This window comes from Microcaecilia unicolor, chromosome 4, assembly GCF_901765095.1.
Source record: "Microcaecilia unicolor chromosome 4, aMicUni1.1, whole genome shotgun sequence".
NCBI lineage: Eukaryota > Metazoa > Chordata > Amphibia > Gymnophiona > Siphonopidae > Microcaecilia > Microcaecilia unicolor.
In genome coordinates this window covers 286,863,487-286,883,641 of record NC_044034.1, presented here as the reverse complement: position 1 = coordinate 286,883,641, position 20,155 = coordinate 286,863,487, and the positions used below count along the sequence as shown (strand labels likewise).

Genomic DNA, 20,155 nt, shown 5'->3' with positions numbered 1-20,155 from the left:
AAATGCAAGTAAAAAGATCTATCATGCACCAAGCAGCCTAAAGTGTTCAGTACTACTATTAATATTTAATGGATGCATATTACATGTATATACTGCAGATTCTTTCCCCAGTGCTGAAACTGCTTACCTGAGAAATGTCTTCTGAGTCTCCACCAGAAACACACATTGTATGTGTTCCAGATTCCTTGGTATCCTCTAATGCCAACTCCTCTCTTTCATCCTCTCTAACATAATTTTCCTCAGGAACAGAAGATTTCACTTCCCATATTGCCTTCCCATAGTTCTCATGACTTGCTGCCTCTGAGAGCACAACCAGCATGTCCTCTCCAAAATTCACTTTCTTCTCGTTTTGGTGTATTGTTGGTTTTTCTTGTAGATTTGGCTCATTTGCATTTCCTGTGGCATCCTTTATTTCTGCTGTTCTAGTCCTTTCCACTTCTTTCCATTCTGACCTTAGCTCTGGCTTGTCAATAGATTCTTTTAATAGGGCTTTGTTATTTTGTTCAGCCTCATGACTGTTGTTCACTTCTGTAGTTTTATGTTGTAAGCATACATCCTCATCTGTTTTGGTGATACAATTCATAGTATCTTCTACACTTTTCTCTTTGTCCTCGTCCATGGACATCAGAGTCTTTTCTATATATGTGTCTTTTGCCATATTTTGATTTTCATTTTGGACCTTCTTAGTCATTGTACCGTTATCAACAGTTCCTGGAGGCAGCCTCTCTTCCTTTGGCTTTTCTGATGTCTTTTGAGATGCAGTCTTTGGGCTTCCCTCAGTTTTAGCTTCCCTTTCACTCTTTTCATTCTTTGGAGTTTTTTCTATGTCAACTTCCTTTTCAAGTTCCTCTCTTTCTGAAGTTTGTACAGTTAACATTTCCCTTCCACCTTCTTTTCTTTCTAGAGCCCTCTCAATTCCAGGCTCACATTTATCCTCTTGTCTCTTTGAAGGTTGTTCAGTTTCAGTGTTTATCAAATATTCCTTTCTCTCTGAGATACATTTGTTTACAGTGTCTATTTGGCACATTTCTCTTTCTAAATTTCTATCAGTTCTAACCCTTTCACATTCATTCCTTTCCAGAAACTTCTTGTTTCCAGCATCTTTGTGACATTCTTCTTGTTTCAAAGCTCCCCCTGCTTTAGGTTCTTCTCGTGCCATGTTTTCTTCTGTTTGATATTCTTCACTATTTGTAATTTTCTTGTTTCCTGTCTCTATTTGAGATTCTGCTTGCTTCATTGCTCCCTCTTTGTCAGTCACCCTTTGACATTCCTCTTTCTTTAGAACTCTCTCCCTTTCATTATCTGTTAGAGGTTTTCTCTTGTGAGCATTGTTCAGATTTTGCTTCACGTCATCTAAAGTTATGATGCTTTCTTTATTCCCAGATTTAACGTATAGTTGTTGTATAGTTGCTTCTCCATTCTGAGAGATTGCCTCCTTCATTGGGAGATTTGGGTATTCTCTAGGTCTGAATCCTGACCCTGTTCCCTCCATAAGCATCTCTGAGTATTTACTTTCTTTAACTTGAGAATGTGTAATAAGTTCTTTGACACCACAGTGGTCAGACCTGATCTGGCTAAGGTCTAGAGCCTCCAATAAATAAGTCTGAACAGTCACATCATAGTTTTTTGAATGATAAGAGCTGATATAAGCACAATCCAAGTAATGGTTCCGAACCATGTCTTTACTGTTCCAACACCTTGACCAAGTGGCTCTCTGTTTACTCTCAGGTAATCCTTTATCACTTTGTCTACCCACTGATGTACGGAGGATATGTGCTTCTGTATTTTCACACAAAGTATCACATTCACCAGTTGAGATATAATTTTGTGATCTTTCCACAGAACTCTCCAAGTATGAAACAGAATGTGTGCAGATTTTGGTCTCTGGCTCTGTGACATAGAGCTGCTGGTGCTGCTCCACACTTGCACCAGGCCTGATATTTTCATTAGGAAATTTAACTACCACTGAACTTGAGTAAAGGGGTTCATTGTCATCCTGGGTTTCTAAAGAAAGCTGGACATAATCAGCAAAGTGTTCAGTATCCTTCACTTCTTCCTTTCGCATTTCATTTAGATCTTCTACTGATGATGAACTTTTTAAGATGGCATACTCTTCCTCTTGTTTGTGTATGGTTTCCAGGGACTTTGTTTCCCCATCAGTTTTTTGTAGCACAGTACTTGCAGGTTCAAGTGATGTTCCTGGACCAATATCATAGTTTAATTCTTCCTGCATTCCTGGACATCGTCCTAACTTCAGATGCTGAAGACCTGGTTTTATCTGATTTCCTGGCTCAGCTTCCACCTTTCTCTCAAGATCATTGACCATATCTTGTTTTTCTGGGGTTTCCCTTGACAATAATCCTCCAAAAAAAGACTTGCGCCTCAGCAGTCCCAGAACATCAGGCTTGCTGGATGGGAGTCTCATGGATCGTCCCAGTTCCTTAGGCCTTGATAAAATGGGAGTAGACTTTCTTCTTACTTGCTTTAAATACTCAGAAGTTCGGTTGGTCCTCAGACAAGGCTTCCCCTGGTGTAAATCATTTATGGTGCTAATGCTGGCATCATATTTCCCAGAGTTTGTACCAGTAATACTGTATGGACATTTTTTCACATTTTCTGAATCCCTGAATGATCTAGTATACCGTCCCATCACTTTCTCTTGAGTTTCCTCTTTCTGAAGCTGGAGCTGGCTAGCTGAGGGTGTAGTGAAGTTCATCTTGTTTTCCCTTTCTATTTGGCCATTTAGTACAGCACTTTTTTCTGTAAGTTCACCTTGAAAGTATAATCTTTCGTTTGACAGTCTTCTGGATTTTGATGGCCTCTCCTGCTCATCAAGGGTGTCAGAGATGATTGGAAAGGGCCGCTTGTGATCAGACTGAAAAAATATAGTACGAAACATTTTACTTCTTGTTTATTTTGAGGCACCTTTTCAAAAGTCTACTCACAATTTACCTGCATAAAATAAGGGTTTACATCGGTAGACTGGCTCTATCAACATAAAGGTAAAATTATGTATCATACCTGATAATTTTCTTTCCATTAATCATAGCTGATCAATCCATAAACTGGTGGGTTGTGTCCATCTACCAGCAGGTGGAGATAGAGAGCAAAGCTTTTGCCTCCCTATATGTGGTCATGTGCTGCCGGAAACTCCTCAGTAAGTCGATACCAAAGCTCCATCCGCAGGACTCAGCACTTAGAGAATTACACCCACAAAGGGACACTCCGCCCAGCTCACCACCGCCGAAACGGGGGAGGGGAATTAACCCAGCTTATCCCCACACAAGTGGGGGAGGGGAATCCGTCCAGCTCATCCCCGCGGAGCGGGGGAGGGACACCACCCCGCCGATGCGGGGAGATCTGGCTTATCCTGCAACCGCAACCGCGGGAGGAGCTGACTGACCCTAACACCGCCGAAGCGGGAGGGGTACAAAGCTGCCCTACAGCCGCACGAAGCGGGAGGGAGCGCCGGCAGAATTTATGTCTCAATCCAGCCCCGTAAAACGGAGGGGAGAGGAATGCAGCAGCTCACTGTAACACAAACTCGTCTCAACTCTTGAAGAATTCAATTGAAAAAACTTGAACACGAAGTCCTCTTGAACAGGAACTGAAGACTAAACTTGAACCTGAAATGCAACCAGAATATAAACAGTACAGATATCTGGGAGGGGCTATGGATTGATCAGCTATGATTAATGGAAAGAAAATTATCAGGTATGATACATAATTTTACCTTCCATATCATCATGCTGATCAATCCATAGACTGGTGGGATGTACCGAAGCAGTACTCACCCAGGGCGGGACACAGAAATCCCTGACCGCAACACTGAAGCTCCAAACCGGGCCTCCGCCCGAGCAACCACAGTCAAGCGGTAATGCCTGGAGAAGGCATGGGCCGATGCCCAAGTTGCCGCCTTGCATATCTCTTCCAAGGAGACGGACCCGGCCTCTGCCATCGAGGCCGCCTGAGCTCTAGTGGAGTGAGCCTTCAGCTGAATAGGCGGCACCTTCCCCGCGGCCACATAAGCCGCTGCAATGGCTTCCTTGACCCATCTTGCCACTGTAGGCTTAGCAGCCTGCAGACCCTTACGAGGACCTGCAAACAGGACAAACAGTTGATCCGATTTCCGGAAATCATTGGTCACTTCCAAGTATCTGATGATGACTCGTCTCACATCCAGATATTTGAGAGCAGAGTATTCCTCTGGGTAGTCCTCCCTACGAAAGGAAGGGAGACAGAGCTGCTGATTCACATGGAAGCGAGAAACAATCTTGGGCAGGAAGGAAGGCACTGTGCGAAGTCACTCCTGCCTCAGTGAACTGCAGAAAAGGCTCTCGACATGAGAGTGCCTGGAGCTCGGAAACTCTTCTGGCTGAAGTGATAGCCACCAAAAAGACTGCTTTCAACGTCAGGTCTTTCAGAGATGCCCTCGACAAGGGTTCAAAAGGCGGCTTCTGCAAGGCTCTTCGCACCAGGTTGAGATTCCACGCAGGCACCACTGAGTGCAGAGGAGGGCGCAGGTGATTAACTCCCTTGAGAAAACATACCACATCTGGCTGCGAAACCAGGGAAGCACCCTTCAGGCGGCCCCTGAAGCAAGCCAGAGCCGCTACCTGGACTTTAAGGGAACTGAGCGACAGGCCTTTCTCCAGACCTTCTTGCAGGAACGCCAGCACTGAAGAAATTGGAGCAGTGAAGGGAGAAAGTGAGCCTGCTTCACACCACGCTGCAAAAGTACGCCAAACCCTGGCGTAAGCAGTAGAAGTAGAGCGCTTCCTCGCTCTCAGCATAGTGGCGATGACCTTGTCTGAGAAGCCCTTCTTCCTCAGACGCTGCCGCTCAATAGCCAGGCCGTAAGACCAAAGGGGGAGGGATCCTCCATCACCACGGGACCCTGATGCAACAGGCCCTGCTCCACTGGCAGCCGCAGAGGGTCGTCCACTGATAGCCTTATTAAGTCCGCATACCAGAGACGTCTGGGCCAGTCCGGACCCACCAGGATTATTCGGCCCGGATGCTTTGCCACCCGGTCTAGTACCCTGCCCAACATGGGCCAGGGCGGGAACACATAGAGAAGCTCCTGTGTCGGCCACTGTTGGAGAAGAGCATCTACTCCCAGAGATCGAGGGTCCCGTCCTCTGCTGAAAAAGCGCGGCACTTGGCAATTGGCCGATGACGCCATCAGATCTAGGCTCGGCTGGCCCCAGCGCTTCGTGATGTCCAAGAACGCCTGAGCCGATAACTGCCACTCTCCGGGATCCAAGGTATGGCGACTGAGAAAGTCCGCCTTGACATTCATGACTCCGGCAATGTGGGCCGCTGACAGCTGTTCCAGGTTTGCTTCCGCCCACTGGCATAGATTCATGGCTTCCTTGGCTAGAGGGGCGCTCTTGGTACCTCCCTGGCGGTTGACATAGGCCACAGCCATGGCATTGTCCGACAGGACCCGTACTGGCTTCAACGCCAGTACCGGGAGGAACTCCAAAAGCGCCAACCGAATGGCTCTGAGTTCCAGGAGGTTGATAGACCACTTTGCCTCTGCAGGAGACCAGAGCCCCTGCGCTGTCCTTCCCAAGCAGTGGGCTCCCCAGCCCGTCAAAGAGGCGTCCGTCATGACGACAATCCACTCCGGGGTCACAAGAAGCATCCCTGCAGACAACTTGTCTGTCTTCAGCCACCAGCTCAGCGCCTTGCGCACTGCTGGGTCCAAGGGAAGGCGCACAGCATAATCCTCCGACACCGGAGTCCAGCGCTGCAGCAGAGAGTGTTGTAGTGGTCTCATATGAGCCCTGGCCCAGGGCACTACTTCCATCGTGGCCGTCATAGAGCCCAACAGCTGCACATAGTCCCAAGCCCGAAGCGGAGAGGCTACTAGGAACTGGTCCACCTGAGCCTGAAGTTTGACAATCCGATTGTCCGGCAGGAACACTCTGCCCACTTGGGTGTCGAATCGAACTCCCAGATACTCCAGGGACTGTGTCGGGCACAGCTGGCTTTTCTCCCAGTTGATGATCCACCACAGGGAGCTCAAAAGAGCAATCACCCGGTCCATAGCTTTGCCGCACTCTGCATAAGAGGGGGCTCGGATCAACCAGTCGTCCAGATAAGGATGGACTTGTACTCCTTCCTTTCGCAGGAAGGCCGCGATGACCACCATTACTTTGGAGAAGGTCCGCGGAGCAGTAGCCAACCCGAACGGGAGGGCTCTGAACTGGAAGTGTCGGCCCAGGACTGCAAAACGCAGAAAGCGTTGATGAGGAGGCCAGATGGGAATATGCAAGTACGCTTCCTTGATGTCCAAGGATGCCAGGAACTCCCCTGCCTTCACTGCCGCTATAACAGAGCGGAGAGTCTCCATGCGAAAGTGACGAACTTTCAAGGCCCGATTGACCCCTTTGAGGTCGAGGATAGGCCGTACAGAACCTCCTTTCTTTGGTACCACAAAGTAAATGGAGTAACGTCCCTTGCCAAGCTGATTTTCTGGCACCGGAACGACTGCACCCAGGCGGATCAGATTGTCCAAGGTCTGCTGCACTGCCACAGCTTTGACCGGAGACTTGCATGGAGAGAGTACAAACCCGTCTCTTAAGGGTCGGCAGAACTCTAGCTTGTAGCCGTCTCTGATGACTTCCAGCACCCAAGCGTCTGAAGTTACCCTGGTCCACTTGCCCAGAAACGAGGACAGGCGTCCTCCAATCTGCACTGGGCCATGGACCAGGACCCCGTCATTGGGTACGAGACCCTGGGGGAGGACCGGAGGGCGCACCTCCGGGACGGCGGTCTCTGCGAAAGGAATGCTGCTTGGGGGAGAAGTTCCTCTTGAAGGAAGAGGGGGCAGAGGAGCCCGACTTACCCGGGCGGTACCGACGGGCTTCCTGAAACCGTCCTCTGGAGTTACCGGGGCGAGCACTGGCCCGAGCCCTGACCTCTGGTAACCTCTTGCCCTTAGACGTGCCGAGATCGGTCACAATTTTGTCCAGCTCGACCCCAAAGAGCAGCTTGCCTTTAAAAGGCAACTTAGCCAGGCGGGACTTAGAGGCGTGGTCAGCAGACCAATGTTTCAGCCAAAGCCAGCGCCGCGCAGAGACTGTCTGAGCCATACCTTTAGCCGAGGCTCTCAAGACATCATATAGTAAGTCTGCCAAATAAGCCAAGCCCGATTCCAGGGCCGGCCAATCAGCCCTCAAGGAAGGATCCGAGGGGGAAGCCCGCTGCACAATCGTCAGGCACGCCCTGGCCACATAGGAGCCGCAAACTGAGGCCTGCAAACTTAAGGCAGCCGCCTCAAAGGACGACCTTAAGGCCGCCTCCAATCTTCTGTCTTGGGCGTCCTTTAGGGCTGTGCCACCTTCCACCGGCAACGCCGTTTTCTTAGTCACCGCAGTGATTAAAGAATCCACGGTAGGCCAAAGAAAGGCCTCACGTTCACTTTCAGGCAAAGGATAGAGGCGGGACATAGCCCTAGCCACTTTGAGGCTCGCTTCCGGGACATCCCATTGAGCCGAAATTAAGGTGTGCATGGCATCATGCACGTGGAAGGTTCTAGGCGGGCGCTTCGTCCCCAGCATAATGGCGGAGCCAACAGGGGCTGAGGGAGAGACGTCCTCTGGAGAGGAAATTTTCAAAATGTTCATGGCCTGCAGTAACAGGTTGGGCAAATCCTCTGAGCGAAAGATCCGCGCTGCAGAGGGGTCATCCGCTCCATCCGAGCGGGAATCCGTCTCCTCCAAGGAATCCCCAAAGGACCGTTGGGAGAACTCAGATACGCTGCCCTCATCTACATCAGAGGAAACAGAGTCCTCTAAGGCCTGGAAATCCACCTGAGGGCGTTTACTTCCGGGGGCCTCAACCCCTTTATCGGACAAGGGAGAAGGGGCAGCATTTTGCATAAGGAAGGCCTGATGCAGCAGCAAAATAAACTCGGGGGAGAAACCCCCCAGACTGTGCACTTCAGCAGCCTGGGCCACAGCCCTAGACGCACCCTCAACCGGCGCTCGCAAGAGCGGGGGAGAAACATGCTGCGCATCCAAGATGGCGTCCAGCGCGACACTCCGCGAAGGAGCCATGCGGGAAGAACGGCGCTTAACTTTAGCCGCTTTTTTGCCGTCGCCCAAATCAAGGGCGGCCATGGCATTAACGTCTCCCAGCTCAAGGGTGGCCCAAGAAGAAGCCGTCCGAGCAGAGTGGCCGGCCAAGATGGCGGAGGCGAGCAGCGGGGGATGGGCGTTTATGGCGGGAAAAAACGCCGCACCAGAGGAAGACCCGGGACACTGACCGGCCTCCAAACTGACACCCAACATGGGCAAATCAGACTTTAAGACCCCCGCATCCTCGCTAGAAGCGCACACGCGGTCCGGGGAGCGATTCTTCGCGCCCTCGCCCTCCGACGCCATAGGCCACGTGTAGATAGATCGGGGAACCCCCTGCCCGCTATAAAAAGGTAAAAATTACCTGCTTCTCGCTCCGAGCTGTAACGACCTGGTGTTCCAGTGAGTAGCTGCAATAAACGTTTAAATAAACGTCGAAATAAACGCCCTTAAGGACGTCCCAAAATTTTTTTTTTTTTTTTAAACGGAGCCAGCGGGAGGGGGGAGAAAAGGAGGGACCTGGCGCCACCAGGTTTGCACTTGCTCAAGAAGAGCCCTCAACCCCAGGTACTCAACAAAACCTAAAAATTAGGCTTGGAGACCTAGCCAGAGCTGCTGCTGTGTGTGACCACCACCTGCTGAGATAGAGAACATACTGAGGAGTTTCCGGCAGCACATGACCACATAGGCAAAAGCTTTGCTCTCTATCTCCACCTGCTGGTAGATGGACACAACTCACCAGTCTATGGATTGATCAGCAAGATGATATGGAATGACTTTTTAAAAGCAAAAAATATCTATGGAGTTAAAGCAAATACTTTAGGCCGCATTATATACAAACATTCCCCAGGGAGTGGACCGAGTCTGGAACAGAAAAGTACCTATCTAAGGGGAATGAGGTGGGGTGTTTGCTGAAAATTACAAAATCAGCAGTTGTCATCGGGGGAAGGGGGAGACAAAGCTAGAGGAGGTGTGCATAGTCAGCACACTGATTTACCCATTTGGTGGACAAGCTATGCAGGTTCCTTTTCCAAAGTGCAAGTTTAACTCTATGCTCAATTTTCTGGCAAATGGGTGCTTCTTTTTTAATTTTATAGTTTGTGTGGGTTAAAATGACCCATCTTATTTGCCTCTTGAGTAGGCTTTTGAAAATGTAGAACTTATCCTCAGACAATTTTATCCTAACATTATTGTCCCAGTGTCACCTTCTTAGCTGCAGTCTAACCATTTAATTCAAATTGTAGTCCTCAGCCCTCATTAATTAGTCTAATCCTTCAGTTTTAGCATCATTCGTCAGTCCTAACACCACCCTTCAGTGCAAGCCCTCATCCATTGGTTCCCCCTTCAGTTCTAGTCTTATTCTCTTATAGAGAAACTAGTGGAACCCAGCCTGTTTCCTCAACAATGAAACAGGCCCTAGAAAGGCTCTCTTGTAAGCGATTTTTTTGTCTCTCCCCTGCCCTCCCCTCCCCTCCATGTCCATTGATTCTTCCCTCCCCTCCATGTCCAGCGATTCTCCGCTTCCCTGCTCTCCCATCCGTGTCCCACAATTCTCTCCTCTACTGTCCTCCCATCCCATCCATGTCCATCAATTCATCCCCTCCCCTTCACTTCCTCCCTCCATCCCCTTCACTTCCTCCCTCCCTCCCCTCGATGTCCTGCGATTCTCTCCTCCCCTCGATTTGTACCTGAACGTTCTCTGGCTGGCTGGCGCTGGCTTCCGTTCCATTCATAACATCCCTCCTGACGTCAGCTCGCCTCCAGCATTCCCTTCCCTCTCACTGTTCTGCCCTCTGATGCCATTACGTTTTGACGCAAGGGTGGGGCAGTGAGGGGGAATGGAACGCTGGAGGCTGGCTAATGTCATCAGATGTTACGAACCCAGGCAGCCAGACAGCGATGGAACGTTGGAGGTGCAAGTTATTATATAGGATGAGGTCTTACCTGCTAATTTGCTTTCCTTTAGTCCCTCCAAACCAGCTCAGATGGATGGGTTATGCACCGCTATCAGCAGGTGGAGACTGAGAACCACAGACTTCTGATGGAGCCTATAACTAATCAGTGCAGTCCCTCTCAGAGCCAGTATAAACGTATCAAAGCAGAAGAAAATAAATAAGAAACTCACAAACAATTCCTTAACAATTCTCCTCCATGGCTCCAATGCCCCCTCACCATGTGTAGGGGTGGTATGTTGCATGAACAGCAACTGCCTCAAATGGCAAGAGAAGGAAAAAACACCCATGCTCTAACTATATGTTTATTGTTTATCTCTGTTTTTCCTTCTTTCATCTTTTCCTATATTTCTCCTTTTTTTTTTTTAAGAAATGTTCCATCAGAAAGACAAGTCCCTACAGCAACTTCACTGAACCCGCACAGAAAATGAAAACAAAATGAAGAATCTAGAGCTCATCCAACTGGGCGCGTTCTTGGCTAGTCTAGAGAGACTCAAGGAAAGCAAATTAGCAAGTAAGGCCTAATCTCTCTTTCCTCAGCACCCCTCCAGACCAGCCCAGAAGGATGGGAAGTACCAAAGCAGTGAACATCAAGGGTGGGACCCTTGGAGCCCTTGCATCAATGCCCGGGCCCTGAAAGCTGTGTCCTGACGAGCAAAAACATCCACACAATAATGCCTAACAAACAAGTGCAACAGACTGTGGCTCTACAAATCTCCTGAGACGGCACCAAAGAGTACTCTGCCCACAAGGCCGCCTGTCCTCTGGTAGAGTGTGCCTTAAGTGCATCTGGGATCATCTTTCCACTGAAGGTTAGCTGAAGAAATAGCCTCTTTAATCCACCTAGCTAAAGGTAGCCTTAGATGCCACCAGGCCTTTTCTCCACCCTGCTAACACAGTACAAATAGACGGTCTGAGCAGCAAAACTCTTCAGTCCAATTAAGATAAGACTGCAATATCCTTCTGACATCCAACCAATGCAACAGTCTGCTCATCTGAATTCTTGGGATCCCCCAGCAACGGCAAAGCTACCGACTGATTCATACAGAAAGCGGAAACTATCTTAGGGAGGAAGGATGGAGCCGGCCAGAGGACCACCTTCTCAAGAAAAACAACGTTTTTCTGCATGATAAAGTTTGCAACTCCAAGATACGACTAGCAATGAGAAACACTGAGGCCAATGTTCAGACCGTGGGAGTGAGCCGGGCTAACTTTCACAGTTGTTGCTAAAACTGGATATTCAATGCTGGGCCGTTTCCAGTGAATATCTGGTTTAATTTTTGCTGGTTTGACTTTGACCTGCCAAGCTGACATTCAGCGCTGACCAGTCAAAGTCAAACTGGCTAAAGACAGGACTACCTTGATGGCCAAATATTGGTGCTAAAGTTAAGCAGTGCTGCGCCGAAAATCATCAGCTAGCTGGTTATATCAGCTGATCCTGGCCAGTTAAATGACTTTGAATATCGGGGAGACTATCTTTAAGGTGAGATCCTTCAAGGTGCACCCCCTCCCAGGCTCAAAGGGAGCTCTCACTAAGACCAAAGTAATCCCATGAAGGAATCAATCTGTACCACGGCAACTTTAAAAGCTTGACTCCTTTAAGAAACCACACTACATCAGGGTGTGACGCCAAGAGCTTACTCTTAATCAGCCCTCGGAAGCACACCAGCACTGCCACTTGCACTTTGCGCAACTCCAATGCCAATCTCTTCTCCAAGCCGTGTTGTAGAAAATTCAGAATGTCAGCCACAGAAGCCCATAGGGACGGAACCTGATGACAGTCGCACCAGTCCTCAAAAATACGCCAGACCTTAACATATACCAAGAAAGTAGATCTCTTCTGAGAACTGAGCGTAGTAGTAATCACTTTGGGCGAGAGGCCTCTTTTGCTCAAACACGCTCTCTCAAGAGCCAAGCCATAAAACAGAATCAATCTAGGTCTGGAGCCTTCACCAGACTCTGGGACAGCAGATCTAATACAGGGATCCACAGTAGATCCTCCACTACCAGACCCACTAGATCCGTGTAACATGACCTCTGAGTCCAATTTGGAGCTATTAACATCAATGGGTCTTTGTGTGCTGTAATTCTCTGAATGACTTGTCCTAGGAAGGGCCAAGAAGGAAACACATAAAGGAGCCTAGACTGAGGCTATGATGAACCAGAGAATCCAGGACCTCTGACATCTGCTTCCTCCTGCAACCGAAGAATCTTGGAAACTTGGAGTTTGCAGAGGTTGCCATGAGGTTCATACATAAGCCCCACTGGAGACCATCCTCTCAACGGTACTCTGCCCCTGTGACCACTTCCCAGGGTCTAGAATATTTCAGCTGAGAAAATCCACCTGATTTTTTCACTCTGGCCAAATGAGCTGCAGAGAGATCTGACAGGTGAGACTGCCCAGGCTATCAGTAGGGCAGCTTCTTCGGCTAACGGCTGACTCTTCACCCCTTGCCGATTCACATAAGCCACCACACTCACGTTGTTGGAAAGGACCTGCACAGACTTGCTCTCCAGCAATACCTGGAAGGCCTGAAATGCTAGGCGGATCCCTCTGGTCTCCAACCTGTTGATTGACCATAGTGCCTCCTCCCAAGACCAGCAACCTGAGACACCTGACCAAAGAAATGAGCTCCCCATCCTAACAGACTGGCAACCATTGTCACCACCATCCACTGAGGCAGATCCAGGTTCATGCCCCTCTCCAGGTTGGGAGAGTGAAGCCACCATAAAAGAATGCTTTTTGGCTGCCCCAGAGAGGAAGATGAGCCTCCAGAGAATGCACTGTTAGGAGCACTAGGTCAGAAGGGCCCTCTGCAATGGTCTCATATGAGCTCTGGCCCACTGCACCACCTACAGCGTGGCTACTATTGAGCCCAGCAGCTGAAGGTACTTCTAAGCTGGAGAAGAGGGCAAACCAAGGAGGGATCGAATTTGCGACTGGATCTTCAGTACCATGGTTGTTGGAAGGAAGACCCAGCAGAGGTGCATGTGAAAGCGACCCCCCCCCCCCCCCCAAGATACTCCAGGGTTTGAGATGTTCAGTTGACTTTTGGATCAATTGATGACCCAGACAACTCTCTCACTCTTCTGGGCAGATTTCACCCGAATCAGCCAATCATCCAGATATGGGTGCATGAGAATCCCTTTCTTGCACAGGGCTGCAGCAATCACCACTATCACCTTGGAAAAGGCATGGGGCACTGTCGCTAGCCCAAAAGGAAGTGCACAAAACTAATAGTGCTGAACTAAAATCATGACATAAAGAAATTTCTGTTGACTTGCACGGATGGGAATATGAAGATAGGCTTCCATCATGTTCAGGAAGGTTAGAAATTCTCCTGCCTGCACTGCCACAATGACCGAACACAGCGTCTCCATCCAAAAACTGGGAACCTTAAGTACCTGATTTACTCCTTTGAGATCTAAAATAGGTTTAAAAGTTCCCTCTTTCACTGGACCCACAAAGAAGATGAAGTACCACCCTGCTCTGCACAAAACCAGACAAATGGCCTTGAGATCTAACACCCTTTGTAAGGTCTCCCTGACAACCCCTGCCTTCCAGCGAGACCAACATGGGGATTCCACAAAGGCATCCTGCAATGGATGCGCAAACTCCAAGGCATACCAGTCGCAGATGACTTTGAGGACCCATTGGTCCTAAGTCAGTGGTTTCAAGTTTCAAGTTTATTATATTTTACTAACCCACCAACTGGAGGCTCTATCTAGGCAGATTACAATTTCAATAATAATATTATCATGAGTGCTTTAGGACAGACTTTGACTGTGAGGAAGCACCCCAGCCAGTCAGGTTTTCATACAATGAATATTAATGAGAGATATTTGCATGTACTGTCTTCACTGCATGCAAATCTATCTCATGAATATTCATTGTGGCTATCCTGAAAACTTGACTGGCTGGGGTGCTTCCAGGACCAGGTTTGGGAACCACTATCATAACTAATCTGGGCCCACCTACAGTAGAAGTCTAACAATCGTGCCTTGACTGCCACCAGCTGCTGGGTTCCTGACATCCCTGACCAGAAGCGACCAGAGCAAAGTCTCTACTCCCTCACCAGCCTCCCCGAAAGGACTGCGACCTTTGGAAAAAATGACAAGCTGGCCTCCACTGAATCTCCCTGGTCTATAATGACAGGCACCCTAAAACATCCCCTGGCTGCAGACCCCCGACCAAGAGCCTTCAAACGATACTCAGGCAAGCAGGGCACTTTGGACTCACGGAGGCTCTTCATCAACTTATCCAGCTCCTCCCCAAACAAGAGCTTGCCAATAAAGGGAAACCAGTTGAGCTTCAACTTACAGGCAGCATCCACTGACCACCCTGAAAGCCACAATGACTTCCTTGCTGCCACTCCACCACCATGGACTTTGAGGCCCTAAGCAAGTCATATAAGGTATCAGATAGAAAGGAGGCACCCATCTCAATTTTAGCTACCCCCTGATGCACGAGTGAAAAATCAACTGAAAGTCTGTCCAGCAAAACACACACACAAGCCACCAAGCCCTCACAAACTGCTGCATGCATCACCAGGACTGAAACATCAAAACTCTGCTTAGGGAGAGAGTCAGTCCTACAGTTTTGAGGGTCATTCAAAGCTGCACCACCATCCACGGCCAGTGTTCTTCTTTGTTACCGCAGAAACCACCGCATCCACCATGTGGACACAGGACCTTCCTATCCTGCTCAGGGATAGAATAGAGCTGTGGAATGTGCCAACCTGAAGGGAGAGTCAGGAGAGCTCCATTGTGTCTGGATAACATCTCAAATATCTTGATGTCTTGGGGGGGGGGGAGGACCCAGCCGCCCAGGTGTGACACTGACACCGCTGGGGCAAAGAAAGACCCCCACAAGTCATGACTAGTTTTTTCTCCCTGTCCCCCCATTGCATATGGTAAAATTATGTATAATCATACCTGATAATTTTCTTTCCATTAATCATAGCTGATCAATCCATAGACTGGTGGGTTGTGTCCATCTACCAGCAGGTGGAGATAGAGAGCAAACTTTTGCCTCCCTATATGTGGTCATGTGCTGCCGGAAACTCCTCAGTATGTCGATATCAAAGCTCCATCCGCAGGACTCAGCACTTAGAGAATTACACCCACGAAGGGACACTCTGCCCAGCTCACCACCGCCGAAACGGGGGAGGGGAATTAACCCAGCTCATCCCCACACAAGTGGGGGAGGGGAATCCGTCCAGCTCATCCCCGCGGAGCGGGGGAGGGACACCACACCCGCCGATGCGGGGGGATCTGGCTTATCCTGCAACCGCAACCGCGGGAGGAGCTGACTGACCCTAACACCGCCGAAGCGGGAGGGGTACAAAACTGCCCTACAGCCGCACGAAGCGGGAGGGAGTGCCGGCAGAATTTTAAGTCTCAATCCAGCCCCGTAAAACGGAGGGGAGAGGAATGCAGCAGCTCACTGTAACACAAACTCGTCTTAACTCTTGAAGAATCCAAGTGAAAAAACTTGAACACGAAGTCTTTCTGAAGTAACTGAAGACTAAACTTGAACCTGAAATGCAACCAGAATAAAACAATACAGATATCTGGGAGGGGCTATGGATTGATCAGCTATGATTAATGGAAAGAAAATTATCAGGTATGATTATACATAATTTTACCTTCCATATCATCAAGCTGATCAATCCATAGACTGGTGGGATGTACCGAAGCAGTACTCACCCAGGGCGGGACATAGAAAACCCTGACCGCAACACTGAAGCTCCAAACCGGGCCTCCGCCCGAGCAGCCACAGTCAAGCGGTAATGCTTGGAGAATGTATGGGCCGAAGCCCAAGTTGCCGCCTTGCATATCTCTTCCAAGGAGACGGAACCGGCCTCTGCCATCGAGGCCGCCTGAGCTCTTGTGGAGTGAGCCTTCAGCTGGATAGGCGGCACCTTCCCCGCGGCCACATAAGCCGCTGCAATGGCTTCCTTGACCCATCTTGCCACTGTAGGCTTAGCAGCCTGCAGACCCCTACGAGGACCTGCAAACAGGACAAACAGATGATCCGATTTCCGGAAATCATTGGTCACTTCCAAGTATCTGATGATGACTCGTCTCACATCCAGATATTTAAGAGCAGAGTACTCCTCTGGGTAGTCCTCCCTACGAAAGGAAGGGAGACAGAGCTGCTGATTCACATGGAAGCGAGAAACAATCTTGGGCAGAAAGGAAGGCACTGTGCGAATAGTCACTCCTGCCTCAGTGAACTGCAGAAAAGGCTCTCGACATGAGAGCGCCTGGAGCTCGGAAACTCTTCTGGCTGAAGTGATAGCCACCAAAAAGACTGCTTTCAACGTCAGGTCTTTCAGAGATGCCCTCGACAAGGGTTCAAACGGCGGCTTCTGCAATGCTCTTAGCACCAGGTTGAGATTCCACGCAGGCACCACTGAGTGCAGAGGAGGGCGCAGGTGATTAACTCCCTTGAGAAAGCGCACCACATCTGGCTGCGAAGCCAGGGAAGCACCCTTCAGGCGGCCCCTGAAGCAAGCCAGAGCCGCTACCTGGACCTTAAGGGAACTGAGCGACAGGCCTTTGTCCAGACCTTCTTGCAGGAACGCCAACACTGAAGAAATTGGAGCAGTGAAAGGAGAAAGAGAGCCTGCTTCACACCACGCTGCAAAGATACGCCAAACCCTGGCGTAAGCAGTAGAAGTAGAGCGTTTCCTCGCTCTCAGCATAGTGGCGATGACCTTGTCTGAGAAGCCCTTCTTCCTCAGACGCTGCCGCTCAATAGCCAGGCCGTAAGACCAAAGGGGGAGGGATCCTCCATCACCACGGGACCCTGATGTAACAGGCCCTGCTCCACTGGCAGCCGCAGAGGATCGTCGACTGAGAGCCTGATCAAATCCGCATACCAGGGACGTCTGGGCCAATCCGGACCCACCAGGATTATCCTGCCGGGATGCTTTGCCACCCGGTCTAGCACCCTGCCCAACATGGGCCAGGGCGGGAACACATAGAGAAGCTCTTGTGTCGGCCATTGTTGGAGAAGAGCATCTACTCCCAGGGATCGAGGGTCCCGTCCTCTGCTGAAGAAGCGCGGCACTTGGCAATTGGCCGATGACGCCATCAGATCTAGGCTCGGCTGGCCCCAGCGCTTCGTGATGTCGAAGAACGCCTGAGCAGATAGCTGCCACTCTCCGGGCTCCAAGGTATGGCGACTGAGAAAGTCCGCCTTGACATTCATGACTCCGGCAATGTGGGCCGCTGACAGCTGTTCCAGGTTCGCTTCCGCCCACTGGCATAGACTCATAGCCTCCTTGGCTAGAGGGGCGCTCTTGGTACCTCCCTGGCGGTTGACATAGGCCACAGCCGTGGCATTGTCCGACAGTACCCGTACAGGCTTCAGCACCAGTACCGGGATGAACTCCAAAAGCGCCAACCGAATGGCTCTGAGTTCCAGGAGGTTGATAGACCACTTCGCCTCTGCAGGAGACCAGAGCCCCTGCGCTGTCCTTCCCAAGCAGTGGGCTCCCCAGCCCGACAACGAGGCGTCCGTCGTGACGACAATCCACTCTGGGGTCACCAGAGGCATTCCCGCAGACAACTTGTCTGTCTGCATCCACCAGCTCAGCGCCTTGCGCACTGCTGGATTCAAGGGAAGACGCACCGCATAATCCTCCGACATCGGAGTCCAGCGCTGCAGCAGAGAGTGTTGTAGTGGTCTCATATGAGCCCTGGCCCAGGGCACTACTTCCATCGTGGCCGTCATAGAGCCCAACAGCTGCACATAGTCCCAAGCCCGAAGAGGAGAGGCTACTAGGAACTGGTCCACCTGAGCCTGAAGCTTGACAATCCGATTGTCTGGCAGGAACACTCTGCCCACTTGGGTGTCGAATCGAACTCCCAGATACTCCAGGGACTGAGTCGGGCGCAGCTGGCTCTTCTCCCAGTTGATGATCCATCCCAGGGAGCTCAAAAGAGCAACTACCCGGTCCACAGCTTTGCCGCACTCTGCATAAGAGGGGGCTCGGATCAACCAGTCGTCCAGATAAGGATGGACTTGTACTCCTTCCTTTCGCAGGAAGGCCGCTATGACCACCATTACTTTGGAAAAGGTCCGCGGAGCAGTAGCCAACCCGAAAGGGAGGGCTCTGAACTGGAAGTGTCGTCCCAGGACTGCAAAACGCAGAAAGCGTTGATGAGGAGGCCAGATGGGAATATGCAGGTACGCTTCCTTGATGTCCAAGGATGCCAGGTACTCCCCTGCCTTCACTGCCGCTATAACAGAGCGGAGAGTCTCCATGCGAAAGTGCCGCACTTTCAAGGCCCGATTGACCCCTTTGAGGTCGAGGATAGGCCGGACAGAACCTCCTTTCTTTGGTACCACAAAGTAAATGGAGTAACGCCCCTTGCCAAGCTGACTTTCTGGCACCGGAACGACCGCACCCAGGCGGATCAGATTGTCCAAAGTCTGTTGCACTGCCACAGCTTTGACCGGAGACTTGCAGGGAGAGAGTACAAACCCTTCTCTTAAGGGTCGGCAGAACTCTAGCTTGTAGCCGTCTCTGATGACTTCCAGCACCCAAGCGTCTGAAGTTATTGTGGTCCACTCGCCCAGAAACGAGGACAGCCGTCCTCCAATCTGCACTGGGGCGTGGACCAATACCCCGTCATTGGGTACGAGACCCTGGAGGAGGACCGGAGGGAGCACCTCCGGGACGGCGGTCTCTGCGAAAGGAATGCTGCTTGGGGGAGAAAGTCCTCTTAAAGGAAGAGGGGGCAGAAGAACCCGACCTGCCCGGGCGGTACCGATGGGCTTCCTGAAACCGTCCTCTGGAGGTACCGGGACGAGCACTAGCCCGAGCCCTGACCTCTGGTAACTTCTTGCCCTTAGACGTGCCGAGATCGGTCACGATTTTGTCCAGCTCGACCCCAAAGAGCAGCTTGCCTTTAAAAGGCAATCTAGCCAGGCGGGATTTAGAGGCGTGGTCAGCAGACCAATGTTTCAGCCAAAGCCACCGCCGCGCAGAGACTGTCTGAGCCATGCCTTTAGCTGAGGCTCTCAAGACATCATACAGCAAGTCTGCCAAATAGGCTAAGCCCGATTCCAGGGCCGGCCAATCAGCCCTCAAGGAATGATCCGAGGGGGAAGCCCGCTGCACCATAGTCAGGCACGCCCTGGCCACATAGGAGCCGCAAACTGAGGCCTGCAAACTTAAAGCAGCCGCCTCAAAGGACGACCTTAAGGCCGCCTCCAATCTTCTGTCTTGGGCGTCCTTTAGGGCCGTGCCACCTTCCACCGGCAATGCCGTTTTCTTAGTCACCGCAGTGATTAAAGAATCCACGGTAGGCCACAGATAGGCCTCACGTTCACTCACAGCCAAAGGATAGAGGCGGGACATAGCCCTAGCCACTTTAAGGCTCGCTTCTGGGACATCCCATTGAGCTGAAATTAAGGTGTGCATGGCATCATGCACGTGGAAGGTTCTAGGCGGGCGCTTCGTCCCCAGCATAATGGCAGAGCCAACAGGGGCTGAGGGAGAGACGTCCTCCGGAGAGGATATCTTCAAAGTGTCCATGGCCTGTAACAACAGGTTGGGCAAATCCTCTGGGCGAAAAAGCCGCGCTGCAGAGGGGTCATCCGCTCCAGCCGAGCGGGGATCCGTCTCCTCCAAGGAATCCGCAAAGGACCGTTGGGAGACCTCCGACACGCTGCCCTCATCTACATCGGAGGAGACAAATTCCTCCAAGGCCTGGGAATCAACCCGAGGGCGTTTACCTCTGGGAACCTCAACCTCTTTACCAGAGGAGGGAGCGGGGGCAGCGTTGTGCATGAGGAAGGCCTGATGCAGCAGTAAAACAAACTCGGGGGAGAAACCCCCCAGACTGTGCACTTCCGCAGCCTGGGCAACAGCCCTAGGCGCGCTCTCAACCGGCGCTCGCAACAGCGGGGGAGAGACTGCTGCGCATCCAAAATGGCGTCCGGCGCGAAACTCCGCGAAGGAGCCGCGCGGGAAGAACGGCTCTTAACTTTAGCCGCTTCTGTGCCGACGCCCAAATTAAGGGCGTTCATGGCATGAATGTCTCCAACCTCAAGGGCGGCCCAAGAAGAAGCCGTCCGAGCCGCGTGGCCGGCCA

General features: G+C 50.9%; 1 protein-coding gene across 1 annotated transcript in view; it reads right to left on the bottom strand.

The window, feature by feature from the left end:
- The window catches only part of LOC115469697 (STE20-like serine/threonine-protein kinase), a 233,442-nt gene that overhangs the window by 156,492 nt on the left and 56,795 nt on the right, over nucleotides 1–20,155 (bottom strand). The window contains 1 exon segment of the mRNA XM_030202484.1: nucleotides 128–2,875. Within this exon segment, the coding sequence (XP_030058344.1) occupies nucleotides 128–2,875 (2,748 nt within the window).